Here is a 22317-nt window from a genome sequence, read left to right as displayed (position 1 = left end):
AAACAACCCCCTAAAAGTCACAGAATGTTAATGAAAATCACACCATCAGATTCAGCGTATCAGAGAAACACACTGTAGAGGTTTCAAGCTCCTATCTGCAAAAACGTGGAATTTTGTATTTTTTGCCAGAAGAAAGATCAAGGATGCGTGTTTACTTGTTGTTTTTTTCCCCCAGGGATGATGGTATCAACCCAGTGGTCCTAGAATGTCATGAGAGGACTCATTCTAACGGAAGCGTAACGAACAGGGCGTTGAGGAGGGTATAGCCCCTTTCATATACGGAATAATTTCTGTTTGTTTTAATGTCTCTCCTTACTTTCAGTTAAAAAAAACTTAATTTTTTGTCACATAAAACCAAGTGTTTATTTGTTAAAAACACTCATCCATGATAAGGCTTTCAACCTATCAAAAATTTTACAACTCTCACTACTTCTAGAAAAATCATTTCTCCCGAAGGAAAAACTTCAAAACCAATAATTAGGATAAGATGTGACAGGAAAAGGTAAGTCTGCCTCCCCCCATCCTTCTTAGCAGGCTTTCTAGGGTTTTGGTTATTGGCCAGACACTAGGTTTAGTAATCTATCTCTTAGTTATGTGGAACAGTAATTGTTAAAAAAAATAAATACATAATTTCAAAAATTACCCATTCACTTCCCAGCTAGAAAAATAAAAGAAGATGCAAAAATTACTTACCATGCCAAAATCTGAGCTGAAGATAGAAAGTAAAAGTCTTTAAGGGTTTGAAAGAATCCAGTGATGATATTCTCCAGCTGACAATAGCCTGTCTACTCTTAATCCCAAACACTCGAAGTTTCTCTGGGGAGGGTGGAGGCTCTACAAAGAGTAAATGTTCATATTAACCTTTTTTTAATTATTTGGGCCGCGATTATCTTCGTAATACTGAAAGAGCTGATATTACATTGAGCATGATGAATTTTTAAATATTTTCATTGAATACCATAATTGAAAAGAAGAAAAAAAAGATAGATAGCAGATAAAAAGCAGAAAAGATAGAAAGCAGAATAGAAAGCAGAATCATACAAATAGATAAAACCTTGTCTCAGTCTCAAGGTATTTTTAGTTTTGCTGCATCATTCTACTATTTTCTTAGATTTAGAAGGGTTTCTTCAAAGATACCCAGTACAGTTTATGAGCTAACTTTACCTACACTTTGAAAATGATTTAAGCCAAAATTCTGCAATTGAAGTTAAGAACACAGGTGTAAACGCAAGAATAATTCCTTTGGGACCTGCCCACCAAAATCTTAAAATTCCCACAGCTTTCCCAATATTCTTTTCATACTTGTAGCATAATTTATCTTTTTACTGGAAACTTAAGCCAATTAACCCACTTCAAAATGTAGAACCTTGTAAGATTTGCCTGAGTGCTTATACGACAAGGAGGAAATAATCTAACCAAGGACATTAATATAGAACTACCATTATAAGATAATGAATAGTATGAATTAAAAAAAATTTTAACTATAATTTCTGCTACTGCTGCTACGACTACAACTACTGCGACTACTGCTGTTACTACTACTATTACCGCTACTAAGAATACTACTGCTACTACCAATACTACTACTAATACCACATCGTGGAACCATGTCACCTGGGGCTGACACAGTGGTGCAGGCTCCCTTTCCATCACGATCTGTTTAAGGCTCCATTCTTTGCCTCTTCCACGTAATTCCAGTTTTCGTTTCAATTATTTCTTATGACCTTTTCTCACTCGATTTGGGGACGATGTGACTTTTATTTTGACCCAAATGAATGGTCAAAAGTACAATTTCTAGAAATTAATCACCCTACATGTATAGAACCCGGTTTAGCCACTTTAATCTATCTTCCATTGTGACATAAAAAGTGATGATTGAATCAGATTTTTCATATAGATTATAGGTTCATAAATCATACAAGGACTAAGAAATTCGAATAAGTTCGAAAATTCTCCCGTAAAATGTCTAGCATATATTCCACAAGTTTCGGAAATGTCTATATTATGTCTATATTCTAGAGCTGTATTATATTACTGATACTATTTTGGCTTCCAATATTCATATCTCAATGTCCCTAGGCTATTCTGTTTTTTGGATCCTCACTGCATTCAACCTTTTTGCTCATATTGTTACCAAGCCAAGTGAGGCTATTCACTTGACCGATTTTATCGTTGATTAACATCAAGCTCGCTTTTCAAACCTAATTCTAACCTACAAACTTAATTTTCAAACCTATTCTTGCACCCTAAACTTTTAATGTCGCTAAAATTCAGTAACTTCATGAATAATTTATTTTGGTCAATCAGATCTTCTCTATGATCTAGGTTTAGGAGGGAGTTTTACTACCCCACTGAATGACATTTTTACCCATAGTCTTTGATGCTTTGCTGAAAACAGAGTAAAAAAAAAAAATAATAAATCCAAGTAACCAGACAGAGGACAAAATCCTGACTCCACAGCAACATCAGTTAATAAAACTGATGTTAGTTACAAATTACTATGAGCAAAAAGTCTCTTTTCAGCAAACTTGGGATAAATACTTAAAGCAGCTAGTATCACAAAGAGTATGTTAAAGGGAAAAAGAGAAGTATATCAAAATTAAACTTAGGAGTCGAAGTACAGGATATGGTTTCGTTTCAAAACTTTTTTTTTGCATATTTTTGTACTGTCGTTTTCTGTTTTGGCCCAGTTCCTAATTGTAGCCTTGTGAGGCCCTTTCACTAGCCAGATGTTTAAAAAGAAAAGTCTATTTTAAAAATAGTCGCAGGACTGCCTACATGAGCTTTTTCCAGGGGAGGAGAAAGCAGAATTGCGGAATTTATACAAGAGGGTTGGAAATTCATCCCAAAGTGCTGGGGAAACATTACTTTTTTTCTTATGGTTTCTCTACCTTCTAAGGAGAGGGGCCTTAGCAACCCTGCCCTCCCTTGCGGGTACTGGTATTAGCTTAATTCTGTGCTTTATACAGAAAATCCAAACTATAATAAAACTGTGTATTTAATGACTTAAAAAAAATAATGTATGGTAATCAATTTTTACAGCTAACTACTAAAACGAGTTTTAACATCCCAAATTTTTAAACCACTTTTGGTGTCTGAAATAAACAGTAAAACGTGAGTATGAATTTCTTTCAGCTAGGCTCAGGCAACAAGGAATAAGATTCTTTATCTCCCTTTTTTCATTCATTTCGTAAATCCCTTCATTAATTTAGTCATTTATCTTAGTTTTGTAAGTCCACAATTCCTGGCTTTGATTTTCGAACATCATTTCTCTTCTCAAACAATTTGCAATGGACGCCTCCCATTTTTCACAGCAGTCACCCACACAATGTTCTTCAAAAATGATCTCCCTATTCTATTAAAGCTGAAAAATGTCGTCCCGTGTTACAGAATACTTAGTTGAGTTGTTGAATAAACTTAATTCCTAAATACACTTTCATATAGCGTAAATTTGATCTTTTAACTAATAAAATTCGTCTCAAGCAAAATAATTCTCCTCGAATTGTCCCTATGTACCACTCACCCAGCAGGCAATTAGAAAAGTATTGAAAACAAATTCAATTTTCCTGATTTTTGTTACCCCAGAGAAATTCATATGAAAAATTTGGGAAAAGTTTTTTTCCAAAGAATGCAACGCTTCTGTTAAAACTGGAACAAGTCGTACTATGCTGTTGGATCCTTGACTGACCAATGAAAAAATAAGTTCCTTTTTTTAAACAAAAGTGGAGATGAGCATTTAAAGTTGAAACAAACAAATATTGTTTCCTATATGAGGGCGGCTGCCCCTCCTCAACCACTCGCTCTTTAAGCTGACATTATATAGTGCTTCAAAGTCAGTTCTTAATTTAGTTCAAAATCCCTCGGTTTTCAACAATCATTCTTAAAGAATAGGGAGGAAAGGTTCAACTTTAGCGTAGAGATCAGGGGTTGGAAGAGGGACCATTCCTTCATACATAGAATGGTTTCTGTTAGTATGAAGTTCTAATGTAGCTTTTAAGTTTTATTTGAAAAAAAGCTTGCTCTTTTACTTACTTAATTAAAAAAAAAAACTGCCCGAAAAAGACGTTTTTTCAGAAAAAAGTTAATAGCCAAATTAATGAATTTCTTAGACATCATTACTTTTCCATTTATGAAAAATTACGGAAGAAAAAATGGATTTTAATTTCAACAAAGCAATGAAAAAAAAGTTCAGTTTAATTAAAAAAAACAAATATTCCAAATATTTGGAAATATTCCAAATATTTCAGCCCCACGTCCGGGAGCCTTTCTCAACAGAAATAAAAATACAAAAAAGGAAAAAAAAGTTTTTAAAACAACACACACATACAAAAAAAAAACACCACAACTGAAAACACGAAGAAGAAGAAAAAAAAGAAATAATAACAATAAAAATTTTTCCTTAATTTTTTTGTTAATAGCCAAATTAAACTTGAAAATTAAACTGGAACAAGTCATACTATGCTGTTGGATCCTTGATTGACCAATGAAAAAATAAGTTCTTTTTTTAAACAAAAGTAGAGATGAGCATTTAAAGTTGAAATAAAGAAATTTCCTATATATTTCCTATATGAGGGCGGCTGCCCCCTCCTCAACCACTCGCTCTTTAAGCTGACATTATATAGTGCTTTAAAGTTAGTTCTTAATCTAATCCAAAATCCCTCAGTTTTCAACAGTCGTTCTCAAAGAATAGGGAGAAAAGTTCCAACCTTAGCGTAGAGATTGGGGGTTGGAAGAGGGACCATTCCTTCATACATAGAATGGTTTCTGTTAGTTTGAAGTTCTAATGTAGCTTGTAAGTTTTATTTGAAAAAAAGCTTGTTCTTTTACTTAATTAGTTTAAAAAAAAAAACTTCCCGAAAAAGACGTTTTTTCAGGAAAAAGTTAATAGCCAAATTAATTAATTTCTTAGACATCATTACTTTTCCATTTACGAAAAATTACGGAAGAAAAAATGTTTCTAATTTCAACAAAGCAATAAATAAAAATAAAAACAAAACTACAGTTTAATTTAAACAAAAAAATATTCCAAATATTTCAGCCCCATGTCCGGGAGCCTTTCTCAACAGAAAAAAAATACAACAAAAGGAAAAAAAAGTTTATAAAACATAACACACATACAAAAAAACCACAACTAAACACACAAATAAGAAGAAAAAAGAAATAATAACAATATTCAAACTCAAAAACGCCGAAAAACCACTTTCAAGGAATAAATAAATTTCCAAAATCCAAAATGAACAGAAATAAAAAAAGATCATTGAAAACATAGAAATAGCAGGTACTAACACAAAACAATAAATAAATCGTAAAACAAGTAAAAATTAAGCTGAATGTTCAAGTCAAACTTAAAACGAACAAAATTACTACGAATAGGAGTTTGGCTACTCCTCTTTTCCCCTCCCGTAACTTTAAAAGACTAAAGCTTGATGCGTCACTTGCGCTTCGCTGAAAACCAAAATACATTACAAATATCCATTTGGCGACTGCCCTTTTCCCCCTTCCCTAACCGTACAAGTCTAAAGCTTGTTGCGTCACTTGCATTTCATTGAAAATTAAATTAAAAAAAAGTTTTTTTTTACTTTTCAAGCAGCTCCCCCAAAGAGAACGAATCCGTTCCAATTATGTCAATCACGTAACTATAACTTGTGCTTATTCTTCCCATCAAGTTTCATCCCGATCTCTCCACTCTAAGCGTTTTCCGAGATTTCCGGTTTCCAAGATTTCCGGTTTCCCACTTCAACTCCCCCCAATGTCACTGGATCTGGTCGCGATTTGAAATGAGACTCTAAAGCACAAGATTCTTCTAAATATCAAATTTCATTAAGATCTGATCACCCGTTGGTAAGTTACAGATACCTCAATTTTTCTAATTTTTTCGAATTACCCCCCCCCAACTCCGCCAAAGAGAGCGGATACGGTCCGGTTATGACAGTCACTTATCTTGGACTTGTGCTTATTCTTTCCATCAAGTTTAATCCAGATCTCTCCACTTTAAGCGTTTTCCAAGATTTCCGGTCTCCCTCCCCATAATGACACTGAATCTGGTCGGGATTTAAAATAAGAGATCTGAGTTACGAGGTCTTTCTAAGTAAGAAATTTCATAAAGATCCAATCATTTCTTCGTAAGTTAAAATACCTCATTTTTTATGTTTAAGAATTAACCCTTCCCCCCAACTCCTCCAAAAAGAGCGGATCCGTTCCGGTTATGTCAATCACGTATCTAGGACTTGTGCTTATTTTCCCCACCAAGTTTCAACCCGATCCCTCCACTCTAAGTGTTTTCTAAAATTTTAGGTTACCCCTCCAACTCCCCCAATGTCACCGGATCCGATCGGGATTTGAAATAAGAGCTCTGAGACACGATATATCCTTCGAAACGTGAAATTTCAATAAGATCCAATCACTCCTTCATAAGTTAAAATGCCAAATTTTATCAAATTTTTCAGAATTAACCCTCCCCCCAACTCCCCCAAAGAGAGCGGATCCATTCCAGTTATGTCAATCACGTATCTAGGACTTGTGCTTATTTTCCCACCAAGTTTCATCCCAATCCCTCAACTCTAAGCGTTTTCCAAGATTTTAGGTTTCCCCACCCCAACTCCCCCCAATGTCACCTAATCATGTCGGGATTTAAAATAAGAACTCTGAAACGCAATATCCATCCAAAAATCAAATTTTATTAAGATCCGATCACCCGTTCATAAGTTAAAAATACCACCTTTTTTCTAATCTTTTCGATTTAACCGTCCCCCACTCCCCCCCCCCAGATGGTCAAATTGGGGAAACGACAATTTCTCATTTAATCTGGTCTGATTCCTGATACGCCAGCCAAGTTTCATCGTCCTAGCTTACCTGGAAGTGCCTAAAGTAGCAAAACCGGGACAGAGCGACAGACAGACCGACCGCCAGACCGACAGAATTTGCGATCGCTATATGGCACTTGGTTAATACCAAGTGCCATAAAAATTTTCTTGCCCTTTTTAGATCCCTTTTTCGGAGGGTACACAGGAGGGAGGTTTACAACTAATACAATGTAACTAGTGTAGAAGAAGTTGACTCCAACCATGTTTTGAAATCTATCGGTTGCATTTCTCCAATAGTTTAGCAATGGCTATAAGTCATTCCTTATCGCTCTTTAATCAGTCTATGTTAGTGTGTAAACCGCTGTTCCTTAAGCCAAAAATCCTTAAATATACAGCTTTAATAAATAGTATTTAAATAGTATTTAGAGGAAGGTGGTTCTTATATGTTTCTTTACAACCCTTCAAAATTAGTTTTTAACAATGATAGATGACTAGAAATTTGAGACAGTACGTTCATCTTAGTCTGCATTTGGTATGCAATAAGAAAAGTTTCAAGTGTTTCAAAACAATCATATTTACTTGTATATTGCAACATATATACATGTATGTGTGCATATATGCACATATGCATATATGCAACATATATACATGTATATGGCATCATATTTGCCCATATCAATGCAACTTTTCTACAGCATAAGCTTTTTCATGAACGCCCGAAATTTATCGTGAACAGCAAAATGTCTGGTCCTTTTGAACCTCGAAAATACAAATTGAATTCTTTTAATCTCGACAAAATATCCGCCGAATAAGTGAACTTGAATGAATTCACCGTCCAGAAGATCTTTAATATATTCAGTTTTTCCTTCCAAGTAAATTGTAACTTCCTTACGCAATTCCACTAATCGTGTCAGTACTTTTCCCTGGAATAACCAGCGAACTACTGTATGCAAAAGAAGAGACTACCCATCCTATCGCGGCTACCCATTTCTTCACACAGTTTTCAAAATAGACAGGCTTGTAAGGTTGTGTTTTAATGAATTTACAATTTTCACAGCTGTAGCAAGTACTGTTTTGAAATCATTGGGCAACGCTTTGGGAACCAATGCTTCTCTATGAACGCTAGAGTGCGTCCAAAAAACATTGACTTTCTTCAAAACTCCCGCAACCACACTAGTAGTTTTCCCGCATTTAGCCCACGTACTGTCAGTGAATATGCCGACACAGTTCTTCCACTTTAAAGCTTTTTCTTTTATACGGGAATGTATTGTACTGAAAATTACATCATTTAATACTTCGATTATGAAAAAAATTTAATATTTCGGTAAAAAAGTCCAATTGATTTTTGTAAAATAGCTTCTTTTTTTACTAAAAGTTCTTGATCGTAAAAATTCTATATCATTTTGTTATGGGAACGCATCTATGTGATTCTTTGAAAATGATTGTCAAGATCCTGGAAATAAATAGTGTCGTAGGTGCTCCGGAAATATGCCTCTGTGATTCTTTGAGATTGCAGAAAAGGGAGATGTTAGTAAAAGTCGTAGTCAAACAGAAAAAAAAATGAGAGAATAATAAACATAAAGACAAAGAAGCCAACAGCAACGTTATCAATATTTTTGTAATTTCCTCCATTCAAAGAAAAAAAATACTTTATGAGTCTACTGCTCTTTATGGGCCTCTCCCAGGCCTCTCAGCGTGTCCCCAGGTAGCAATAGGAGAACTTCTTACAGATATGTAGGGTACCTCCCTAAGAGGCACAGACAAAGGGGACCTTGTCCCTGAGGGTCCATAATAGAAACTGGGGCACCCTCGCCCGGGGCCATAAATGAAGGCGGAGAAGGAAGAAGGCCCCTCAAATGCGCACTGAACAAGGGATAAAAGCGAAGAGATGATGTTGGGTAACAAAAATATTGATCAGGTGAACCAGCTTCACTTGCTTCAGCAGTATCAAACAGTTCGTGGTAATGAACTGTTGTAAGGAGCATCCCGGCTCAATAGTAACCGAAACTTTAAAAAATTGAACTATGATACCAATAGTTACATCAAAAGAATCGTGTTTTTACGATTTTAAATATATAAGTTTCATCAAGTTTAGTTTTACCCATCAAAAGTTACGAGCCTGAGAAAATTTCCTTATTTTAGAAAACAGGGGGGAAAACCTCCTACAAGTCATAGAATCTCAGCAAATATCACACTATCAGATTCAACATATCGGAAAACCCTACTGTAGAAGTTTCTTATTGATTTAAAAATTAGAGTTGTGAGAAAGAGTCAAACTTTAGCGTTAAGAATGAGGTGTTGAGGAGGGAACAACCCCTTTCATATACGGAATAATTTCTATTCGTTTTCAGTTTTAATATCGCTCCTTACTTTCAGTTAAAAAAAACTTTTTTTTATTTAATTGTTAGTAAAGGCAGTGTTGAAGCAGAATATGTGAGCATTTAACTAATTTGGCACCTTTTAACGACTGACACATTTAACGACATTGGTTAAACCGAATCGTTTTTATCGCTCTTTCTTATTGTTCTTCAACAGTTATTTTTATTTACCCCAGTCTTGATTTAAAAAAAAAAGGTAATTAAGTTTCTTTTTTTGTCCATGCTAACTTCATTGATCAATGCTTCAAAAATTTAAAAAAGTATGCGTGTATTTTTGCTAGTTTTAGTTGAATCTTTTTTTTTTTTTTTTTTTTTTTTTTTTTTTTTTTTTTTTTTTTTTTTTTTTTTTTTTTTTTTGTATCACTTGATGTTGTTTGAGCGCAAAATAACCCTGGACTTTATCTTCGAATCAATGTTAGGGAACATAAATTTTTTAACAAATCGCATTACAATATGAATTTACCCTAGACTTCAGCATTAATTTTAAGATCCTCCAGCAATAATAGCTTCTTACGATTCAAACATATTTATCAGTCTTTTGAATGAATCAATACGCAATATCGTTTTAACAACCTCCAAGTTTTACCTTCATATTTAATATCATGCTCTTTCATAGCTTTTACTCTGTTCTTTATGACAAACACCAGCAAACTTAACTTTTTATCTACATCAAACCAACTACTAACCGCGCTACCAATATTACTTTAACATACAGACAGTAATAGTCCATTCAGAGTACTCAGATGGTATATCATAAAGGAAAGGATCTATGCTAAATCTTTTCTGTCATCTGAATCAAATGCTGGGGAATAAAAGCTCATTACAAAATAGTGTTTTTAGAAGAATTTACCTTGAATTCCAACATTAATTTCAAGATGGCTCCAACCATAATTGTTACTTGCAATGCACACATATGTACCGGAGTCTCCTGAATGAACAGAGTCAATACGCAAAGTGGATAATATGCCGGACTTCGTATTTGACATTGTGATATATATTCTAAAAATGAAAGGAAATTCCGCATGTCAAAAATGCAGAAGTAAATTGAAGAGTAAAAATTATCTTCAAAAAACTCTAGCATAAAACAGAGGCTTTACAAAAGAACAAAACTGAAATCAATTTAAAATAGCCATGGTTGACCATTTAAATATTAATGAATGAATGAATGACCGTATTTAAAGCCATTTTTCAGGCCGTATACATACATATACATCAAGAACAAAAATTAATCATGTAATACTCGACTTTCGAATTAATAAGACATTTCCGGACAAATTTTTCTACTGCTACTAAATTTACTTTCGACGTGGACTTCAAAATTCCCCGAAAGGGATCACAACTACCCACCCCAAGAAAGATCCCTCTTACCTCATTTAGCCTCTTACCTCAATATATGGTAATATATATTCAGCCTTTCTATTCAGCACTGAGGTTTTGGTAATAATTTAGTTCTAAAAGCATTTATAAATGTTTTTTTTTCTGCCCTCCATAAAAAGAACGTTGAAGCTTATATCTAGTAAAACTGAGCCAGTTAGATCTACTCACCCTATTACTACTTATCAGGACTGTCAAAAGCAGGGATATCCCGAAAAAGTCTATACAGTGACTTTTTTGCATACTATCTCCATGTGGAATGACTTTCCAGCATCGATAATACTAAAAGAATCTTCTTTCAGTGGCTTTAACAGGAGAAAAAAGGAATACTTGAGTGAGTTGCTTGAGTGAAAATCTGGTCTGTTGATAGAGCATCAGTGCTAGTGATATGTCTAGCTTCTAGCTCTTGGTGTTATTTCTTTTTGTTATTTGTTTACTTATGTTCAAAATGAAGGGATTTGGTTTTGACCTGGTCTTCCATCTGGTATACCCAATCTGTCCTTGGCCTTTTTAAGGGCTTAACATTAAAATAGTTTTCGGAAAACGGTGATGTATCAAACCCAAGGCTTATCCCGATCACCAAAGGTGATCTTTCATGATACCCTTACTAAGCATTAGTAAACTATTTCAGTCATAAGGATTAGAGTTAAATACTTTTTAATTTAGGTTAAAATTAAAATTAACCTTAAAGTTTTTTTTTTTTGAAAAAACATTCAAACCTCAGTGGTCACTAATCATAATATAAGAAAGTAAGCGTTTTTTTTTTCAGATGAAAACAAAGATTAAAGACAGAAATTAAAACGAACACAAAGACAACCTATAAATTAGGGAGATTTTTGCCACGAGAACCTTTTACTCTTTAAAGGAAAATGTAGCTTTTCTTAAAAGTTTGATAAATATCTCCTACATGTTACAACTTTAGCACAAAAAGCACGAATGACGGGCGTTATGGGGAATGTTTCTGTCATCATATTTAGAATATAAGTTATAGCATTGTTCATTGCCACCACTAAGAAATTTCCTTTGAATTTCATTCCTGTCAACATTTAATGCATTCACAGTTATCAGAAATATGGAGGGATTTGCAGTCCCGTCAACTCCCAACTCTTTAAACGGAAGTCATACTCTAAACGATTAATCATCCCTGATTAACAAAAATAAATAATTATTAAATTTCTTGAGAAAAAATATTTAAAGTATACTCTGAACTAAAATACTTTGTATGAGTTATTGAATTACCCAAAATTTTCTGAAAAGACTTGTGCAAAAAAAAAAACAATTCTATTCTATTGCCACTAGATCAAAATAATGAGCCAAGGAAAGAATTTATTAATCAAATTTTTAGAAGTGATTCCACAGTGAAAAGTCATCATCGTATATCAAGATGCACTAAAAAGTTCGGTTCATTCGTACCCTGTAATTAGCGAAATTCACCCAAAAACCAGGTGCGCAGTTTACAGTTCGCTGTAAGTGGGCTGTGAAAAGAGGCTTCCTTTTGAAAACAAAACGCTATTTGCAAGTATTGTTGACATAACTTTTCATTAAATAATAATAAAAAAACAAGTTTTTACAACTGAAAGTGAGGAGAAACATTAAAACTTAACGAACAGAAATTATTTGTATTAGTCTAAATAATGTAGTCTAAATGTAGATTGACAGGGTAATTTAACTTGATATTCATTCCGGTGACGCTGAACAATATAGCATTTATAATTATTATAGAAGAAAAAAATTAACATAAATGTTTTGTTTTTTCATAAATTGCCAATAAAATTCTGGTCTTCAAAAGTCGTAGTTCGGCCTATTTCTCTGTGCGGTACTTCGAACCTTGTAAACATAGAAGGTAACAAAATTGTCTATAACCAAGTTTTGCTGCGTTTTTTAAGTTTTTTTGTTAAACTTTGTTGAACTCCCATCCTCGATCCCTTGCTCTTCATGCTAAACTTTTTTAGTACTTAAAAAAAAACTTCTTATTCTAATTTAACGGCCTTTGTAATCCAGGAGACGTTCTTAAAAAATAATCAAACAGTCGAACACTAGCGCAAAACGCAAAGTATCAAGGAGGGGCGGGGGGGGGGGGGTAACCCCCTCATACATGGAATAGTTTCTGTTCGCTTTAAGTTTTGTTGTTGCTCCTTATTTTCAATTAAAAAAAAACTAGTTTTTTTTATATTTTCTTGCTCATCATTTTTCAAATGATCCCGATAAATCTGGATTCCCCATATGTAAAAAAAAATCATTCCACTCACCGAAGACTCTTATGATAAAAGTTTATCCCAGAATCCCCCGTAAAATTTCGCTCTACCGTAAAATTCCCTCAGCTCTATTGAATCCCCGCTGAAAATTTCCCCTCGTAAAATTTCTTGTGAACTATTCAGCCTGGAAACCTCCTCCCCCCACCCCCAGCGGGAAGTCCCTTGCGCAGGAAACACCCAGACGGAGAATTTCTCCTGAAGAAAATTCTCCCATGGAGAATTCATCCCACGCAAAATCCCCTCTCCATTTAAAAATTCCCCGAACAATTCCAAACCCGCTTAAAATTTACCCCGGGCATTTTGCCCCGAAAACTCTCTTCTTGCAAAATTGAGTCAGGAAATAGAAATTAGGAACAATAAAGCGAATTTCGTACATACATTCTATCAAACTCCCCCAGTGTAAAAATTTCCCGTGCAAGATTTAACCCTGGAAACATCCCTCCAGCAGAAAACTCTCCTCATAGAAACCCAGCCCAGAAGAAATTTTCCCCGTCACCCTCTGAAAAAACGTCTGCATACTTCCCAAAAACGAATACTGTACGTAAAGAGTTGGCAAATTTTATAGCTAACAGACCTTTCCCCAGGTGCTTTGGGTGGTCTCGTTACCCCCAAAGACATAGTTATTGGATCTTTCAACGATGCTGAGCCAAATGGCTACTGTCCAGTAACAAGGTAAACAATGAAATGATGACAGTTTTTTCCAGTGAATGAAAAAAAAAATGAAAACAATTTAAAGTTAAAAAATTTATTAAAATGAAACATGATTTTTATAACTGCCAACATAAATTAAACTTTATGTGAAGTAAAAAGATTGATGAGATTTTTTTGATTATCGTCTAAAAAAATTTATTGTCAAACAAACGCACAATTTTTTTAGAAAATGATACTTAAAATTTTGTGGTAAATATAAATATAGCTGCAATCTGCAATGACTTTTGAATTTTAGTCCTAATTCTTTTTTCACCCTCGTGATCTAAATATAAAGATTACTCCAGCTATTGTTCACAAGACCTCATGTCAACTTTTTTGAATTAATGGTTCTGATATGAACACGAGATATTCCAAGATGGAACATTAAGTACCTCGTGATACCGAAAGCTTTTTCTATTACATTAGAAATGCATAGAAACCATGTTACTAAAGACAAGGTCATTCATTAGGTTAGAGAAAATGCGACGAAGCTTCTAGGAAATTTAATCGAAATTTTAGAAGAGAAAAAAGGCACAGAAAAGCTAATTTATTTTCTAATATTCTGTTTAATAAATATAAATAAAACTTGTTTTAGAATTAAAAAAAAAATTACGTATTTTTTCACGTCTACTACACACGATAAATAGAGCAATGTGTTTCAAAATCTAGGTATTTATTGACCGTATTTCAAATAGTAGACTGTATGAAAATAGTGGTTCAATACCGTTTTCTAAGGCTATAATGAGAGAAAGGTTCTGCGGATGACGGATTATAGATTGCCAAAGAGTGTCCTTGTTGACGAACCGTTTAAGACTAAACGGAAAGCAGTTCGTCCATGGTTGGGAGGTGAGGATGTCATAAAGAAAGATTTAAGGGAAATGGGAACTTCCTGGGAGGGTGTAAAGAGAGAGGCTTTGAATAGATTAAGATGGGGAAGGAGCGTATGCAGCTGTGTTGTATTGAGGCGGCTTGGTGCTGTTGTAAGTTGTTAGTAGTAGTAGTAGCAGTAGCAGTAGTATATGATTATACAGGTTATCTAAATTCCATATCAGCAATTTCATTGCAATAGCTAATTTCATGTAGTTGAAACTTCCAGCCCAGAAAGCAGGTCGTCCACGGTTGGGGTGTGAGGATGTCATAAAGAAAGATTTGAAGGAAATGAGAACTTCCAGGGAGGGTGTAAAGACGGAGGCTTTGGATAGATTGCAGGGTTTGGAGAGGTCGGTTCGTTTCAAATTATAGGCTCTGTCCTATTTTTATAGGATTTCCTGGGCCCAAATATAGGCCAAATATAGGATTCGGAAGTCCTCGGGATCAGATCTATGGTAGATGGCGCGGGATGCCTGGTCACATAAATTACCAAGTTTCATCCTGATCCCTCCAATCTAAGCGTTTTCCATGATTTTAGGTCCCCCCAAATTCCCCCCAATGTCACCAGATCCGGTCGGGATTTAAAATAAGAGCTTTTAGACACGATATCCTTCTACATATCAGATTTCATTGAGATCCGATCACCCGTTCGTAAGTTAAAAATACCTAATTTTTACGAATCATCCCCCCCCCCCAAACTACCCCAAAGAGAGCGGATCCGTTCTGGTTATGTCAATCATGTATCTAGGACTTGTGCTTATTTTTCCCACCAAGTTTCAGCCCAATCCCTCCAATTTAAGCGTTTTCCATGATTTTAGGTCACCCCAAACTCCCTATAATGTCCCCAGATCCGGTCGGGATTTAATGAGAGCTTTGAGACACGATGTCCTTCTAAATATCAAATTTCATTGAGATCCGATCACCCGTTCGTAAGTTAAAAATACCTCATTTTTTCTAATTTTTCAGAATCCCCCCTCCCAACTACCCCAAAGAGAGCGGATCCGTTCTGGTTATGTCAATCATGTATCTAGGACTTGTGCTTATTTTTCCCACCAAGTTTCAGCCCAATCCCTCCACTCTAAGTGTTTTCCAAGATTTTAGGTTTCCCCCTCAAAACTCCCCCAATGTCACCAGATCCGGTCGGGATTTAAAATAACAGCTCTGAGACACGATATCCTTCCAAAAATCAAATTTCATTAAGATCTGATCAACCGTTCGTAAGTTAAAAATACTTCATTTTTCTATTTTTTCTGAATTAACAGGCCCCCCACTCCCCCCCCCAGATGTTCAAATCGGGAAATAACAATTTCTAATTTAATCTGGTCTGATTCCTGATACGCCGGCCAAATTAACCAAAACTTGGTTAATTTAAACCAAGTGCCATAAAAATTTTCTTGCCCTTTTCTAGGTCCCTTTTTCGGAGGGTACACAGGAGGGAGGTATACAACTATGACAATGTAACTAGTGTAGAAGAAGGGGTTCCAACCATGTTTTGAAATCTATCGGTTATGGTTCTCGTAAAGTTTAGCTTTACGTTGGGGCCCCCCAACGTAATTTCATCGTCCTAGCTTACCTGGAAGTGCCTAAAGTAGCAAAACCAGGACCGACAGACAGACAGAATTTGCGATTGCTATATGTCACTTGGCTAATACCAAGTGCCATAAAAACACTATGCTACAATGAGATTAACCGAACAGACGGACCAAAGGATGATGAGGCGATAAACGATAAAAAGCTGATTCCGACAACCAACTTTGGAGGGCCAACTTTGCACTTCTATCAGGGACATCAAACTTACGAATTATCTTACCATTGCTATACCAAGGGGGGAGATAAAGTAAAAATTTACAATATCTGAAATAAAAAGTCCGAATCTGATTAGCATCATTTTTGTTTAGAAGGGGATAAAGACCAGATAGATAAAGGACAGATTGATCACAGAATGTAGCATATAGCCTACCCAGTGCACGTCTATTATACTTCCCTCGATTAGCAAATATCTTAGAATAGCCCATTTGAATAACTGGGCCGTATTCGCATCAGTCAGCCAGGAAACACATAAGTCGCAAGAACTCCAGTCTCATTAAGCAGGGACTGCTAGCCTACATACTGATCTTCGCTCATTTCGAACAGGCCTAACATGACAAAAAACAAAACATAGGCTACTAAGTCAACAAAACAGCATAGCCCAGGCAGAAGCAGCTTACTAAGCCCAACACAAAGCATTAGTTAAGTTCAAACAGCTCAACAGTTGTAATTAATTATCAATCATTACACTAATAAAAATAAAAATGTCCTTAAAAATCTAAACCTCCTTAAAAATCCGTATTTTCCTCACAAAAATAAAATTCTCCTTAAAATCCTTGAAATATACCACCAGTTTCTTAGTCTGGCATGTTAACTTTAAGAAATTAAACCAATTATTTTAATATTTTTGTATAATGATAAAAAAATGCCTTTAGGAGACCCAAAATGCGCAAATTTACGATTACTAACTATCATAATTCGTTTCAACAAGAAGATATTTTTGGCAAATTACCTGAACCATCAAACTTGACAAGACCTAGAGGACGACCCGACAAATGTAAATTCAAAATGGCTCCAAAGGAACAACATAAACAGCAAAGACTAATCCAAGCAGCTAAGGCTAAGGGTTTTGAAAAAAAATGATGGTGAAAATCATAATAGCTCAATAAGAAAACCGTAGAAAAAAGGAATATTCGGTTACAGAGACAAACAAAATCGAGAAGAACAACTCTGTCGCAATCTTAGGCGCCAAAAGGGTATGGGACAAAACCCAGTAAAAACTAAAAGATGTCGTAAGCTGCGCAAGTGTTAATTATAAGTCTTTGGAACCCTTCAACGTTGTATTTATTCACTGTGGATCCCTCCAATTTCCCGAATAAAGAGTAAGAAACAAAGGTAATTCATTTGGAGATTGCTGCTTGCATGGTCAAATTGCATTTACACCTCCACAGTTTCCAAATGAATTTGGTTTGCATTTTCGAGGACGTCACTCGCTCTCTAAAGAGTTCCACAAACCAATCCAAATCTTTAACTCATGTTTCGCTTTAGCTTCATTCGACGTAAGCGATGCCATCAATAGTTGTTATGTTCTTAGGTTCAAAGTAGCTGGACAAATTTATCACGGAATCAATTTGGCGGAGCATCCATCACATGCCAATCAAGGTGATTGTGAACCTCCTTCACATGATCAAATGTTACTTTTTACCCCAATGAAGCTGTTGATGAACGCCATGCACACCATTTAAATTACGGGTTCTCTTGAAATTTAATGGATGGGTTGGAAGAAATATTGCGAGGCACATACAACTATACCAAATGTTATATGAAATTTTCGAGACGTCAAGGATTATGTATTTCAACGTGCTGCTTCATTGGAACAACAACGTCCAAACGTACAGCACATTTTACTGTATCAGGTAGTATGGATTATAGACGTTTCTGCTCCCACAATTATGAAACAGTCATCTTTAATTGCCATAGATCACCTTATTTCAGGATCAAATAGATCACTTTGGCCTGAAAAAATAATCTAGATAGGTAACAAACTTGGGAAAATTCATTTAGAACCTTAATTTTGGAAACACACTTTTCATTCAAAACTAAGGATAGAATTATAAGGAATCTACATTTTTTGTATTGTTAATTTCTTACAACAATAAAAAAAATCTCTATAGGACGCTCAAAAAAAGTGTTTACGATTATTAAGAATGATAGCCCGTTTGAACAAGAAGAAACGTTTGTCCAATCAGGTGAACCTTCAAACTTGACAAGACCAAACATGCAACAGCAAGAATCACAACGAGTCAAAAATAAAATTATTTTGTAAGGACACTAAAAAAACCATTCTAAATAGCAGTTACAAAAAATCTGCCATTTCTGGTCTCAAAAACGATCTCAATAAATCAGAATTTAAAGAAGAATTCGTGTCTTTCTAGGGTGGTTGCATCAAACCTATGGTATTACCATAAGATCAATAAGAAGTTCACATTATCTGCGGTAAGAAGACAAGCGACGGAGAGAATCAAATGCATACAAGCGTGCCGAATGCCGGGAGTTGGGTAGAATCCAGTCTCCCGGTACTTTATTTATAATTACATAAATTATTGAATATACATTTTCATTTAAATTTTACAAAAATGGAAGACATGGAATGACGGAGTGTTGGTGCTTATTCACGGAGGCTATGCAGCACGTTGAATTAGTGTTAATGACACTCCGTAGCTGAAAGACGATAATCGATGATTTACAGTTTATGTGCTGAGATGAGAGTTTAGGAAGTATTTTTTTAGACATTAATTGTTTTTGTGACATTATGCCATCTTACCGAGCAAGTTATGTCTTTAACTTAGGCAGTGCATAGTATAATCAATCTCTAAATTGAATTTTACGATTGGTAAGTTGTCATTACGTTAACAGAAAGTCAATATAATAGCGAAATAAGAAATTTCTGGATGAAAAATTAATAAATTCTGGAAATTAACTGCTTAACTTCTCCTAGAAAGAATTTTAAAGCTTGAATCTCTATCTCTATTCCAGATTTATAATTTTTGAATCATTTGCTTAGGATGCTTCAAATGATTTTTGTTGATTCTTATGATACTATTACGGATTTTGTGGTAGCTGAATGTAGAATAACTTGTGTCAAACAGTTCGTGGTAACGAAATGTAAAAGGAGCGACCCGGCTCAATAGTAACCGAAACTCTAAAAAATTCAATTTCGATACCAATAGTTACATCAAAAGAATCGCATTTTATGCTTATTTTAAATATATATGTTTCATCAAGTTTAGTCTTACCCGTCAAAAGTTACGAGCCTGGGAAAATTAGCCTTATACAAGAAAATAGGGGGGAACACCCCCTAAAAGTCATACAATAAAACGAAAATCACACCGTCGCATTCAGCATATCAGAGAACCCTACTGTAGAAGTTTCAAACATCTATCAGCAAAAATGTGGATATTCATATTTTTTTGCCAGAAGACCGATCACGGGTGCGTGTTTATTTGTTGTTGTTTTTTCAGGGGTGATCGTATCGACCTAGTGGTCCTAGAATATTGCAAGAGGCCTCTTTCTAACGGGAATTAAAAGTTCTAGTGCCCTTTTTAAGTAACCGAAAAAATTGGAGGGCATATAGGCCCCCTCCCACGCTACTTTTTCCCCCAAAGTCACCATATCAAAATTCTGAGATAGCCATTTTATTCATCACAGTCGAAAGACCTAATAACTATATCTTTGGGGACAACTCACTCCTCCAGAGTCCCTGTGGGAGGGGCTGCAAGTTACAAACTTTGACCAAAAGAATCTTCTTTCAGTGGCTTTAACAGGAGAAAAAAGGAATACTTGAGTGAGTTGCTTGAGTGAAAATCTGGTCTGTTGATAGAGCATCAGTGCTAGTGATATGTCTAGCTTCTAGCTCTTGGTGTTATTTCTTTTTGTTATTTGTTTACTTATATTAAAAATGAAGGGATTTGGTTTTGACCTGGTCTTCCATCTGGTATACCCAATCTGTCCTTAACATTAAAATGGTTTTTGGAAAACGGTGATGTGTCAAACCCAAGGCTTATCCCGATCACCAAAGGTGATCTTTCATGATGCCCTTACTAAGGATTAGTAAACTATTTCAGTCATAAGGATTAGAGTTAAATACTTTTTAATTTAGGTTAAAATTAAAATTAACCTTAAAGTTTTTTTTTTTTGAAAAAACATTCAAACCTCAGTGGTCACTAATCATAATATAAGAAAGTAAGCGTTTTTTTTTTCAGATGAAAACAAAGATTAAAGACAGAAATTAAAACGAACACAAAGACAACCTATAAATTAGGGAGATTTTTGCCACGAGAACCTTTTACTCTTTAAAGGAAAATGTAGCTTTTCTTAAAAGTTTGATAAATATCTCCTACATGTTACAACTTTAGCACAAAAAGCACGAATGACGGGCGTTATGGGGAATGTTTCTGTCATCATATTTAGAATATAAGTTATAGCATTGTTCATTGCCACCACTAAGAAATTTCCTTTGAATTTCATTCCTGTCAACATTTAATGCATTCACAGTTATCAGAAATATGGAGGGATTTGCAGTCCCGTCAACTCCCAACTCTTTAAACGGAAGTCATACTCTAAACGATTAATCATCCCTGATTAACAAAAATAAATAATTATTAAATTTCTAGAGAAAAAATATTTAAAGTATACTCTGAACTAAAATACTTTGTATGAGTTATTGAATTACCCAAAATTTTCTGAAAAGACTTGTGCAAAAAAAAAACAATTCTATTCTATTGCCACTAGATCAAAATAATGAGCCAAGGAAAGAATTTATTAATCAAATTTTTAGAAGTGATTCCATAGTGAAAAGTCATCATCGTATATCAAGATGCACTAAAAAGTTCGGTTCATTCGTACCCTGTAATTAGCGAAATTCACCCAAAAACCAGGTGCGCAGTTTACAGTTCGCTGTAAGTGGGCTGTGAAAAGAGGCTTCCTTTTGAAAACAAAACGCTATTTGCAAGTATTGTTGACATAACTTTTCATTAAATAATAATAAAAAAACAAGTTTTTACAACTGAAAGTGAGGAGAAACATTAAAACTTAACGAACAGAAATTATTTGTATTAGTCTAAATAATGTAGTCTAAATGTAGATTGGCAGGATAGTACAACTTGATATACATTCCGGTGACACTGAATAATATAGCATTTATAATTATTATAGAAGAAAAAAATTAACATAAATGTTTTGTTTTTTCATAAATTGCCAATAAAATTCTGGTCTTCAAAAGTCGTAGTTCGGCCTATTTCTCTGTGCGGTACTTCGAACCTTGTAAACATAGAAGGTAACAAAATTGTCTATAACCAAGTTTTGCTGCGTTTTTTAAGTTTTTTTGTTAAACTTTGTTGAACTCCCATCCTCGATCCCTTGCTCTTCATGCTAAACTTTTTTAGTACTTAAAAAAAAACTTCTTATTCTAATTTAACGGCCTTTGTAATCCAGGAGACGTTCTTAAAAAATAATCAAACAGTCGAACACTAGCGCAAAACGCAAAGTATCAAGGAGGGGCGGGGGGGGGGGGGGGTAACCCCCTCATACATGGAATAGTTTCTGTTCGCTTTAAGTTTTGTTGTTGCTCCTTATTTTCAATTAAAAAAAAACTAGTTTTTTTTATATTTTCTTGCTCATCATTTTTCAAATGATCCCGATAAATCTGGATTCCCCATATGTAAAAAAAAATCATTCCACTCACCGAAGACTCTTATGATAAAAGTTTATCCCAGAATCCCCCGTAAAATTTCGCTCTACCGTAAAATTCCCTCAGCTCTATTGAATCCCCGCTGAAAATTTCCCCTCGTAAAATTTCTTGTGAACTATTCAGCCTGGAAACCTCCTCCCCCCACCCCCAGCGGGAAGTCCCTTGCGCAGGAAACACCCAGACGGAGAATTTCTCCTGAAGAAAATTCTCCCATGGAGAATTCATCCCACGCAAAATCCCCTCTCCATTTAAAAATTCCCCGAACAATTCCAAACCCGCTTAAAATTTACCCCGGGCATTTTGCCCCGAAAACTCTCTTCTTGCAAAATTGAGTCAGGAAATAGAAATTAGGAACAATAAAGCGAATTTCGTACATACATTCTATCAAACTCCCCCAGTGTAAAAATTTCCCGTGCAAGATTTAACCCTGGAAACATCCCTCCAGCAGAAAACTCTCCTCATAGAAACCCAGCCCAGCAGAAATTTTCCCCGTCACCCTCTGAAAAAACGTCTGCATACTTCCCAAAAACGAATACTGTACGTAAAGAGTTGGCAAATTTTATAGCTAACAGACCTTTCCCCAGGTGCTTTGGGTGGTCTCGTTACCCCCAAAGACATAGTTATTGGATCTTTCAACGATGCTGAGCCAAATGGCTACTGTCCAGTAACAA

General features: G+C 35.1%; 1 protein-coding gene across 3 annotated transcripts in view; it reads right to left on the bottom strand.

The window, feature by feature from the left end:
• LOC136043825 (cell adhesion molecule Dscam2-like) overlaps positions 1-22317 on the bottom strand; it is a 285713-nt gene that overhangs the window by 85961 nt on the left and 177435 nt on the right. For all 3 annotated transcript variants that reach the window (XM_065728754.1, XM_065728764.1, XM_065728771.1), the window contains exons 15-16: positions 10032-10180; positions 694-834 (exon numbers count right to left, since the gene is read on the bottom strand). In XM_065728754.1, coding sequence (XP_065584826.1) covers positions 694-834; positions 10032-10180 — 290 coding nt within the window. The remainder of the gene's footprint in view (positions 1-693; positions 835-10031; positions 10181-22317) is intronic.

This window comes from Artemia franciscana, chromosome 1, assembly GCF_032884065.1.
Source record: "Artemia franciscana chromosome 1, ASM3288406v1, whole genome shotgun sequence".
Taxonomy (NCBI): Eukaryota; Metazoa; Arthropoda; class Branchiopoda; order Anostraca; family Artemiidae; genus Artemia; species Artemia franciscana.
Note: the sequence above shows the minus strand (reverse complement) of the source record. Positions and strands in the feature narration are given on the sequence as shown.